Here is a 12,286-nt window from a genome sequence, read left to right on the forward strand (position 1 = left end):
AACATTATTATGGACCTCTTCAAAGAGTGATAAAATGATAGGAGACTTGCATAGTGCATCTAAATCAGCCCAGTCATCATCATCCATGTTCTCGGATTTAATACCTTTGTTTCTTAGTGGCTTAATCTACAATTTTTGCACCAAAATTTGCCATATTTGAGACTTCCAATAGCCATAGTTGGTGTCACCCAACTTGGCAATGTTAAACAAAGTCGTATCTTTGAGATGACCTGCCATAATGAGTCAAACAGAGGTAGACTATGCAGAAAATCTCCTACTATAATTAGCAATAAACAAGCCAAAACCATTGCCAAACAAGCTAAAAATAAGAGAAACTACTAAAATGGCCAATTGTCCACCAAGTAGTACCAAAAGTACATCAAAATGACATGATTAACCTCAATAAATACATCACAGTCCTCATAAAACAACTTGCTATAATAAATACAGGAGTGAGAAAAAGAGAGCAAACAATGAGTTAACAGTGATTCAAAGTCAAGTGTGACTACCAGGTCAGATCCGTGCATGAAGTGGGCATGTAACAAACAACACTGTAGTACCCAAGAACCATGAGCTAAACATTCAAATGTGTCAAAGCAGTTGATGTCAGTAGAAGTATACAAGCCCTAGTATAAAGAAATCAAAGAGTAAGCCAAGCTAGGTGTATGCCTAACTGATAGGACCTAACAAAGGTCGATGTATGCTCAAAGAGAAGATAGATCAAATCAGCCCACAAGCATCCAATGCAGACATGTATCTATCAAGAGCATAGACATGTAAGAGATCCTAGTCTCATCTACTCAAGAAGCTCAACTGCACAAACCACAAACTCTGCAATATCCAGAGATAGCATGAATCTCCCACTGGCAGAAATATCAATGTCAATCAAGCAACCAAGCTCAAAGATAGCCTGTGAATATATAAGGCATCATGGAGTCAAGACCGTATATCAACGGAGCATCCAGAGCAAGGGATCGGTCAAGCATCATCTATAACATCCAGTACATCATGTAACAGACAATGTCAAATCTCTAACAACCCAAACAAGCATCCAAGAGCTCCAAAGTATGCAAATGAACACCCAACTGAAGAGCATGCATTTCTAACATATGCCTCAAAGCATGTATCAAAGGGCCAAGCATAGACCATAGGCATAATGACTATTATAGACCAATGTCAATCAAATGCCAACCACGACAAAGCTTGATAGAAGCTCAAAAGGCATTCTAGAGCAACACAAGACATGTGCCAACCTCGGTATACGTTCGTGCAGTCATATGAGTCACCCGGGAAGCTCCCGTGAGACAAATAGGTAGAGCATATACTAACCAAATAAGCTTCAGCCTTGGTTATTACAGCGAAATATTCACTGTCAAAACTGAGTAAATCAGTCCTCAAATCAAACTCAAAGCCACCTCAAATCATGGGCATATGATATACCAATGTACTAGAATCAATGGTACACATCACTAGTGCATATAGAACACCCGAATCATAGCTAGAAGCAATAGGCATATAAAAACCCTGTGAGAAAAGAGGTTCAGCCTTGCTATATACAATAGTGAATACAGTGTCAAACCAAGATATTTCAGTACCGAAATCAGCTTCAAATCCAACCCATAACATGGACATAGCATTCCCATACATGTAGATTGATCCTCCCCAGCATAACTGGGCCATCATAAAACCAACAAAGCTGACCATAGAAGCATCAAATAGAGTGTTGCCATGTATTTCCAACCAACAAACCTCAGCCAAAACAAAGTAAATGAAGTGGTTAAATTAGTCCAAAATCAACTCCAAGCAATGACATAGCATCCTTGAATATATAAGCATCAATCGGGCATAACCAGGCATCATCCAACCAATGGCAATGAGTGTAGACATCAAAGATAAGTGCATCCCTATTTTATGACAATCTGTGGATTGTCATAACAATCCAAAATTTGAAGCTTAGCACTCAAATTGAATGCCAAGAGTGGAAGGATCAAGCTTGTATAGCTTCCCAATGAAGAAGATATGCTGTAGGAGATGAAAAATGTGAGCTGTTGCTAAAAAAAGGGCCTGTTTCACACAACTTAATACTACACCAATAGGGTGAGGGCTATGGGGGGTTGCTCCAACTTGCTCGAGAAGGCTCAAAGAGTGCCCAGGAAGAATGCAACCTATAGGAAGCTCGAATGGAGTGGCTATGGCTGCCAACAAAGAGATGACTGCTATAGGTATTCAAATGGAAGCTGAGAGTGTGTGGGACCAAGCGAGCTCGCGAAGAAGAAGGTTCTAATACCAATTCAAGGGAGGTGACCCCTGAAGTGGGAGCACGAGTGGGAGTAAGAGCTATGGTGGAAGGAGCAAGAGTAAGAGAGACACACACACAATCTAGGAACTCCAACAGTCACAATGTGCGACCGGCCTTCCCTTTATTCAAATTTTACTGAAAGAATAAAGAATGAAGTGACAATGATGGGCGCACAGCCGCCTACAGTGTGCAGGTGCGGGTACTGTCAATGTAGTAATACATAGGTGGCTAGGCAGAGGCACCTTTACCCCCAACATTTATTATGTTTTTGATTGGCTGCAAATGTAAAAAGTGCACCCTTGTCCATCATTTTACAAACCAAATGGGGGAGACTCCCTATCCAAAAGTGGACGAGAAATTCACCTATTTAGCAAGTAATATGTCATGTCCTCTCCAATGTCTAAAGAACTGCAAACAGCCAGCTTGTATAAAGATGTACTTTGATTGCTTAACACTTACAAAGTGGGTTCCACCATTTGGTGTGTAACTAGCCTTACAGAGCAAGGTTAATAGAGAGTGAATTGCCACTAAAAGGGCTAGATCCCAGGTAAAGGAAACTTCACATAAGCCACAAATAGTCTTCCACTAGATATGGCAAATGACCAATAAATGGGCTAAAATGCCAATAAGAAAAACAATTGCTCGTAAAAGACCCAACATCACCCCATACCCACAGGCTTTTTGACACAAGTGGCGGTATACCAAGGGACCACCACCCATCAACTATTTGGCCGCAAGATACCCATCAAGCCTATTTGCAAAATACTAGTTGATTTTGGTCAAACTTAAGAAAGGGACAATCAGTCTTTTAAAAAGTCATAACCAACCACCAAAGTCTTGCTTTCTCAAATCCATTGAATGCAAAGCATTGTACTAACAATGGAAGCTATACCATTGTGTTATTGGCATTTTTGTGAAAGGATAACTTTCTCGACCAAGAAGAGGGACAATATTTATCCAATACAAATGAAGGACAAATCCCCCTTTTCATTATAAGTAATAACACAAAGTACATTAAGATGGTAATTACTTGTCCTTTTCAAAATGTGTAGAAGAAATTCCCAAAAATGTCAAAAATGTAAGGGCACATAGTGATAAATGGGGAATAGTTATGAGTTTTTAGGATGATGAGAAATTAAAGGGCTAGAAACATTCACCAATAGTAGCAGATCATCATAAAATCTAAGCACACAAGAGAAATGTCTTGGACTATCAAAATCTATTAGCAATTGCAAGCCTCTTACAAATTCAAATTCAAAATGGAAGAGGTTAAGAGTGCTACCATAAAGGAGAGCGAGTGAATCCCATAGGACTACCTCAACATTGTATTTTGTTATTATCGTCCAAGTTAATAAATGCATTTTCAATAATCAAGCATTTAATTTTAGGCATGCCTCAAGAGAGAGAACATATTAATACTCATTTTATCCAAATAAAGTGCATTCTTATAAGAATGATTTACTAATAGAATGGAAGGTTTTCAATGCACGAATGCAAGAGAAACAATTTTCCAAAAATCGTAGTAAGGTCCACTTCTCCTTGGTGTGGGATATTTTCATAATATTTTATGATATAACCAAACTATAAGTAAAAATAGTTGTGGGAAGGTGATAAAAGTTTTATGGGCTAATTATACAAGCCAATAAGACTGAATTTTTAGTTCCAAAAAGCCCTATTAAATTGGCCAACCAAGATCATCATAATAATTTTGAGAATGGCTACAAGCTCGAGTGATTTTCGAATAAATTACATCAACAACATTAGTGAGGCATTGGAAATCCTACATACGGGCTTTATGTGCCCATGAGAAATACTAGTTCCACACTAGGATACGGTAAATTACTACACTTACCAAATGTTTGCATATCCATAAACAAAATAAGTAGTTGATATCCAAACTCACTCAAATATCTTAAGCCATTAACCCATGTGACCTATAGATCAACATGTTGAGTAAAGGTTAAAACATCCATACAATGAATAGTTTAGCTAAACATCTGGAGAGAGTGGGCAATCAATTAAAAAGAATCGCTTGAAGAGTTTTTTGGGGGTGGTGTTGCATCACCACCTCTATACGTCAAGTAAAAAGTCACTTTTATCATCATAGGCTATAATCTTTGAGGACAACACTTCCTTTTCTTGAATTCTAGCATATGGATCTATTAGACACCTATACTAAAAAGGTACCTAATTTGTTGCCATAGTTGTTCAATTAGTATTACCTTATCATGCATTTACTTCTTCTGGAGATAGCAAAGCGAGGCAACACTAAAAACATGGTGCCTCTGTTACCATAGGCTCTAATTGATGAGTCAACACTAAAAACATGGTCTCTCTATCACTATATGCTCTAATATCAATTGAAGAATTGAAGGGGCTACAAAATAAATATAAATGTTGGGTGCAAAAGAGAAACCACTTGGGTCAGTGCACTCACATTATAGATGCCCTCAACTTGCGCAACATATGTCAATATCTTTTGCGCAAGTCACATGCAAGTGATAATAGATATTGAATATGCTCATCATACACATGCCAACCACCACTGCTTCACTTGTGGTACCCAACATTTTTTCAATGGGATACTAGTATGTAGGATCATTAAGATTATTAATCACATTTTGGAATTTAATACCCATGATTTTCGAAGACTAGCTAAACAAATTTCTAAGAGTATTTGTTGCTCATCTTTTTTGCCAACACTGGACCTTGAGGTCCCCTAAAATTGGTAAACAATCAAACAATTGGGCCTCCATTCAATGGTTGTGAATTCCAAAACTTCAAATATCTACTACAAACCAAACGGTTATGTGCATTTAACAATCTATGTATAATTGTATTTGGCGAGTTACAAATTAGGTTTACCCTAATGGTTGAGTGTACAAGTTCTTACAATGATGGGGATGATCCTGACTCAATGTTGGTTACATACAGGTATTGCTATTCACCACTTGCAAGAGAAGTGCAAAATGGGCAAAATTTTGTCTCTAACAAGGTAAAATTTATAAACCGTTAAGGAAATGCCGTTTCCTAGCCTTCACTTTATCGGCCCCTATCCCTCTGGTTATCCATCCCTCCGGTTTTTGTTCTAGGGCCTTCACTTTATCAGCCACTATCCCTCCAGTTAATAACCCCATATTCTAGAAACTCCCTTTCATCAGCTTCTATACCCTACCACCCCAGCTCCTATACCCTACCACCCTAGCTACATATCCCCAGCTTTCGCTTGTGGAAGCATATTTTATTCGCTTGTGGAAGCATATTTTATTCGCTTGTGGAAGCATATTTTATTTGTTTGTGGCTAGAGCCATGGCTTTCTGTGATCAAGGTAACAAATCTCTATTTGATTGTAGTTCAGAGCTTAATAGCACGTCACTCAGATATGTCAACCTCAACTTCGATGATACTTTGCTACTGGGTAAATTTTAACTGCAAGTTTTACATGGAGATTTTTGAACTTATGCTTGGCAAGTAGAGGAATCATCAAAGACTCGATTACAGACTCCGTTGTACTTTGTGCCACCACATATTTCTACCAGATTTAACGAATGATAGGCAATTAAGTAGGAACCAGATTACACATGGATGAGACTACTTCAGTGAATTACAGAAACCTTCCAAAATATCTCCACATACATATGTTATTTGGGTTCTTAACATTTATGTGTAGAGTGGTTTATTTTCTTATTTACAATGCAATAAACAAGTTATTAACTATAGCAAGGTTGATGTACCTGCAAATATTCAGATTGGCAGGACCACAGAATTGTGTGCAATGTCATTAATTAGATGTGTTATGGCCATCCCAATTTGACATACAAAGTCCATTCTAAACAGTCACTCTGAGATTAGGTTGCATTCGAACAATTAGAATGTAATTAGAGAGGTATCACCCACTACACAAGCCAAATGTCAATACATAGATTGCATTGGAACAATAACAAGGGCCAGCATCACTGCGAAGTACTGTTCAGCCAAAAGCTACAACAAAAGCAGCAAATGACAAACAGATCTGCGCACATATATAAAAAGGTGAAAAACACAGGAACTGTATAGCACCAACATTCATAATCCTCGACCCTCTCCACGTGAAATCGATCACACAGCCCTAAGCCCATAACCGAGTTTGGGTATGGATAGAGCATTCTAACAACAAAACCATTTCTGTTTCATGGAGCTGGGACCTGCCCTCTATGGTTTCTTGTCTTGTAGTTGGTTTCTCCTCTCCAAATTTGACTGTATAATATCAGAAAAGCTTTTAACCAGACCTTCGAGGAGCAACAGCGTATAAACAGAGCAAGAAGCACCTGGTGCAGCTTCCACAAAACTATTTTTCCGTTTACATTCTAAAACACATCAGGATGAAAGTGACCAGGTATTGAGCTCGCTTCTTGAGCCTTGCGCAGATGCAAGCTCAGAGCATAGTTGTTCAACTGCAAAAACCATAATTTATATATCAAAAAGCCTATACAAAGCAACCATCGATTCAACATAACAAGAAGTTTATATCAGGAACCCCAAACTTACCTCCAATGTTCGAACCTGCTCTTGATATTGAGCAATCAACTGTTTTAGCTGTTGCATCTCACGGGAGCAGTTTTCATGCTCCACCTGCCGCTCATGTTGAATAGCAACAGCCCGCTTAAGTACATGATTATCACGAAGAAAACCTTGAAGCTGTTCCTTCAAAACTGCATTTTCCTGGAAGTTGGCAATAATACAGTAGCTTAGTTTAAAGCTGAAGGGTGAAACCATTCTAAAGTTTGCTCACTGATCATCATATTAAACTGAGAAGGAGGCAAGCAACCAAGGGGAAATTCCAAAAGTTAACATCCCACTCTTAGCAAAGGAAACTAAACAAGATGAATCTCGAAAAATTTATTGCTTAGGATTCCAGAGATTCAATCATGAGACAACACACCTTTTGTAAGTCTTCAAAATGGGATCCCATGCGAGCCATTACAGCCTTCTCAAAGGCCTCCAAAGCCTTTGCGGCTCGGTCCCTGGCATCATCAAGGTTTGAAGCACTAAGCATCTCCTTCACAAACAATTCAACCCATTCACTGCCTTCAGGTGATGAAGCTGCAACTTGGTCATTACTCTTCTCATCAACAGTTGTCGTACCATCTGCTTCAACCATAAAATGAAGAATTAGTATAATAGAAGAAAATAGTGGCCAAAACTGCTGTAATTACTCCTATTAGAGTTGAATTGCCTATGTGCAGAAATCAAGCATGATAAACACAGCACTGGCTGTGCATGGATGATATTTCCAGCTGCATATTTCTTTACAACTACCTTGTGCTGGAAGTCCAACAAGTGCTTCCGATGATGCACCCTCAACAGACAGATGATTGTCACTTCCTCCATCAGAACACAGACGGAGCTCAGTAAGGCTCTTTATTGCCAAATCCAAACTGTTTCCACTAGATTCAAACACTTTGTGCACAAGCTGAGCCAGACAAATAATTATAATTAGCATTTGAAAGATCTGCAAGTAAAAGCACAGTAACATAATCCAAACAAACACCTGAATGGCATTTGATGTATTACTTCAAGCAAAACATGAAACCATAATCCAATGGCAACAAAAGAGAACAGGTAACAAAGTTTTCATCGTAAAACCTGATTAGAAAGCGTAAAACATAGTTCAGGTCCACAAGTTTCAATGCTTAAATGATTAATTTTAGAGGGCACCGAGACTAAATAGTCTCTTTTTTTGGGTTTGGGTGTGTTTTTTTTGTTTTCTTTGAGAGGATGGTTTTGGGGGTTTTTTATGGGCCCCGCAGGGGGGGGGGGGTTTCTGTCACGTGGGGGCGTGTGGTGGGTCTACACTGCTGAGTTAACATCTTCACGGTCCTGTCTTCAACCTGTCACCCCACTTGCCTGACTATGGTGTTTAACAGACCTGGATGTCTGGCTTGCCAACTTCAAAACTCCTCACATAACTTCAGACACATTGGTTCTACAGGCTTGCATTCCTTGATTACCATCGCAGAAGGATCAAAACTGACTGCACGTTATCTTGATTTGAGGTGATTATGACTTCAGGCCTGTTGGTTATATGTCCTTTCCCCACCTTTCCAAGGATAAGCTGGCATTTGGACCTCCCCTAGCAGACACAATATGCCATTGAGCTCGGCATGCTATCTTCATCCTTCTATACAGGAAACTTTTCCCACCACATCTACTAAGAACCAATTCTAACACAAACCTGATAATTGGCTAACAATCAAAGACAAGTCTGCACCCCATCTCACCTGATTAGCAATGGCGGCAATGGTAATTTTCCTGTCCAGCTCAGGAAGTACCCAGATACTCATCGTGAATGCTACGCGTGACAAGTTTAAACTGTAAAGAGCATCTAGCCAAAGGTAACTGATTGTTGAAGAGCATCTAACCAGAGATAAACGATAGTCACTTAAGTAAGACGGTCCGCTCCCTTAAAGAAAAGCAAAAAGCAAACGTGGAAGCTATACTTTCATAAAACCGACCACAGTGAAGCAACTTAACCTCGTTTTAGAGCTTCCTAAAACGATTAACAGGTACTCAAACTTCCACGCGACCAGCGTTCTCAGAGATAGTCATATTTTTAAAGGCACCCTCCACATTTTCAGGCTCATCATACAGATTGAAATATCCTCGAGACTTTTAGAGATTAATCGAACAAAAAAGTCTTGCCTCTTCATCCATTTCAGGAAAAAGCTCGCGCAGTTGCGCAATCTGCTCGGCAAGGCCAGCAGCCGGGGCTGGGGCCGGTGGCGAGCCGCTCCTCCAGGAGGCCAATCGCACAGGGGAGCTTCCCCCGCCGCAGCGGATTCTCTTGGGGATGGGAGGCGATCCGTGGATTTCGTCGAAGAAGGACCGCTTGCCGCAGACCACCGCCGACATGGCAGGCAGCTACAAGGGCCGGACCACGACCTGTTTTACTTCCTGCTCCTTCACCACCAGTGCAATGGCCGCCAAAATGACAACCTTCCAACTGGCGAGGGGACGGCCTGAGAAGGGGATGGACGCACGAGAAAACGATGGCGCATGCGATCCGCCTAGAACCCTCAGATTACAGTGACGGGGTGGGAGCGCGGTCGAAATGAAGCAAGACTGCCATGAAACCCTAATACAAGTATTTGGTGCAGGCCTGGCCGGGGTGTGAACGGGAAAGAGAAGAAACGGGAAAGGAGCATGAGGCCTGACATCCACGCCCTCTTTATAGACTTGCCTTTTCGTGCGAAGTGGGTTGCACGCCAATTCCCAAACACTTTTGTTATCCACGTAAATCTTGTTCTTAACACAAAACCCTCTTGATTTCGACCGTTCCTCTTGAGAAAAGCCTAAATTGGCATCGCCCAGCCAATGGAGATGAATAAATCCCACCAAGTGTTTACGAAAAGTCAAAGTTTAATAGAAAGTAAATTATAAAATTTCCAAAAGAAATTTTAAACCTTTACAATTAAGATTTAAAAGCTTAAACCCTTGAAATTTTTTGCTTATAAAAATGGCAAATACATGTATGTTGATTCAAAAACCACTCCAAAAAATTTTAATAGAGAGGTTTCTTTATCTACTACCAAAATTGTTTTTCATTGACTCCTAGACCACATCCCCCATAAGGGCAAGTTCAATAGAAGGTGATTTATGTTCACTTTCCATGTGTAGGCCTTATTTATGCCAATGTTAGTTTCTAGGCAAAGGTTTCCTCTTTGTACTCATGCTATCATGTGCTAAAGCACAACTTTGTTTTGGGGAGCTCTATTGCTTTGCAAGTAACCTGGTACATGATGTTCCTTGGACCGTGAACTTCTCTTCAAAAAATATGCTCCTACACAAGTGTGCCATGTGGATCCAAATCCTTGATTGGTTGGAGATAAGGTTAGTTCCTTACAAAGGTGTTTAGCCAAGTGTTGTTTTGGACATGTTGGATTTGTATCGCACAAATGGGATCAAGCTCCTTATGGAGGTACGATTTCCTTCATTCCCAGCTACATGTTACATATGTAGGACCTCAAGTCATTTTTCCAAAGCCTACCCTCATAAAGGTAGGATGGATGAAGCTAGAGACCATGCAAAAATGAGGGGCATGCCAACAAGCATTGGCCACCATAGAGGGGAACCAAAGATTGGCTCAAGAGAGATTGTGAGCAAGTTGCTACCATCTAGGAAAAGAAGCAAGAGGATACCCAAGTTGAGCCTATGTAAGCTATAGCCAAGCAAACACTAGAAGCATAGAGAGTGCCAAAAAGGTCCAATGAAGCGCCTATCATTATATACACAAAATGGAGGGTTAGGCCAACTGCCCTCAACTAAAGGAATCCATCAACCCAAGTCAAGCAAAAGAAAGCAGTTGCTTAAGAAGTTGGCTAAAAGGCCACTTCTTAATTGCAACACCTATGCAAGTCTAGGGGAAATGAAGGATGAAATGTATGACTATTACAAGGAGTAAGTCCACAAGGATAACCAACATTAACTCTTGGAATGTTCGGGGCTATTGCAACAAAGAGAGAAGGAATGCATGCTTCACCCCGATTAGGAGGTACAAGCCAAACTTCCTAGCTCTGCAAGAAGTGAAAACAAGAGATAAAGGGGAGAATAGGCTTATCCTAAATGGCTCTAATCACCGCATGTGGATACTAGGATAAGAGAAAGAGCAAGAACCATTGTTTATGTAAGAAAAGAGTTTGGAGCATACAAAGTGTCAGTCCATGGAGAGGGAGTAATTATGGCAATCAAGGTGTGGGTGGATGATGAAGAAGTCATAGTAGCATCAGTCTACCTGCCCAACAACGAAGGAGAAAGGTGAAATGTGAAAATGGTTAAGGGCATGGTTAAATAAAGGCCATGCCATCTTAGTAGGTGGTTGGGAACATGACAACATGCTTAGAGGACCGCATTGTTAAGAGAAGCCTTGAGTAGACTGTGTACTTGGCACAACCACCTTAAATGGCACACATGGAGAGCTACTATTGTGCTACATGAGCTCAATGATGGGGCTTTAGACTCTCTCTTTGTTTATTCAAGAGGCTCAATAATTTGCAAAGTACAATGGCTCTCTCTCACCTAGCCTCTTGCACATATCACCAATACCAAGATTCTCTTGTAGTGAGCTTGTGTGGCCTCTCTTTAAGCTGAATGACAACCTTGCAAAACTCCATGACCCATGAGTGTGTACCTTTCATACTCAACCCTCTATGGCCTTAGCATGCAAAGGAGAAGCATGAGCATAGGCATGAGAGAGTGCTTAAGAGAAAGAAGAAGGCGGCTTCACTTGTACAGTCCCTCACACACACACACACACACTCTCTCTCTCTCTCTCTCTCTCTCTCTCTCTCTCTCTCTCTCTCTCTCTCTCTCTCTCTCTCTCTCTCTCTCTCTCTCTCTCTCTCTCTCTCTCTCTCTCTCTCTCTCTCTCTCTCTCTCTCTCTCTCTCTCTCTCTCTAATCACCGCATGTGGATACTAAAAGGGGAGAATAGGCTTATCCTAAAAGGCTCTAATCACCGCATGTGGATACTAGGATAAGAGAAAGAGCAAGAACCATTGTTTATGTAAGAAAAGAGTTTGGAGCATAGAAAGTGTTAGTCCTTGGAGAGGGAGTAATTATGGCAAGCAAGGTGTGGGTGGATGATGATGAAGTCATAGTAGCATCAGTCTACTTGCCCAACAACAAAGGAGAAAGGTGAAATGTGAAAATGGTTAAGGGCATGGTTAAATAAAGGCCACGCCATCTTAGTAGGTGGTTGGGAACATGACAACATGCTTAAAGGACCGCATTGTTAAGAGAAGCCCCGAGTAGACTGTGTACTTGGCACAACCACCTTAAATGGCACACATGGAGGGCTACTGTTGTGCTACATGAGCTCAATGATGGGGCTTTAGACTCCCTCTTTGTTTATTTAAGAGGCTTGATTTGCAAAGTACAATGGCTCTCTCTCACCTAGCCTCTTGCACATATCACCAATACCAAGATTCTCTTGTAGTGAGCTTGTGTGGCC

General features: G+C 40.6%; 1 protein-coding gene across 2 annotated transcripts; it reads right to left on the reverse strand.

Moving 5' to 3' along the window:
* Positions 1–6,152: 6,152 nt before the first annotated feature.
* Positions 6,153–9,488, reverse strand: LOC148039279 (uncharacterized). 2 transcript variants are annotated; one of them, XM_087675168.1, is made up of 5 exons: positions 8,981–9,488; positions 7,595–7,751; positions 7,221–7,426; positions 6,827–7,000; positions 6,153–6,732 (listed from the first exon to the last, which is right to left on the reverse strand). In XM_087675168.1, exons 1-5 carry the CDS (start codon positions 9,188–9,190, stop codon positions 6,646–6,648), a joined length of 834 nt encoding a protein of 277 aa, XP_087531294.1. In that variant the 5' UTR covers positions 9,191–9,488; the 3' UTR covers positions 6,153–6,645. The 2 variants fall into 2 exon arrangements, with proteins under 2 accessions (XP_087531294.1, XP_087531295.1); XM_087675169.1 differs by having other exon boundaries at positions 7,598–7,751; positions 8,981–9,487.
* Between the last annotated feature and the right edge of the window lie 2,798 nt (positions 9,489–12,286).

This window comes from Lygodium microphyllum, chromosome 3, assembly GCF_053477565.2.
Source record: "Lygodium microphyllum isolate KBCC chromosome 3, Lygodium_microphyllum_v1.1.10, whole genome shotgun sequence".
Taxonomy (NCBI): Eukaryota; Viridiplantae; Streptophyta; class Polypodiopsida; order Schizaeales; family Lygodiaceae; genus Lygodium; species Lygodium microphyllum.

Bases quoted from the DNA above. Each gene is read 5' to 3' on its own strand.
- LOC148039279 (XM_087675168.1), bottom strand. From the start codon at position 9,190: ATGTCGGCGGTGGTCTGCGGCAAGCGGTCCTTCTTCGACGAAATCCAC. The intron at 7,427-7,594 runs GTTGTAAAGAAA...TGGTTGAAGCAG, and splicing joins TGGACTTCCAGCACAAGGTA to ATGGTACGACAACTGTTGAT. The intron at 6,733-6,826 runs GTAAGTTTGGGG...TGGTTTTTGCAG, and splicing joins AGCAGGTTCGAACATTGGAG to TTGAACAACTATGCTCTGAG.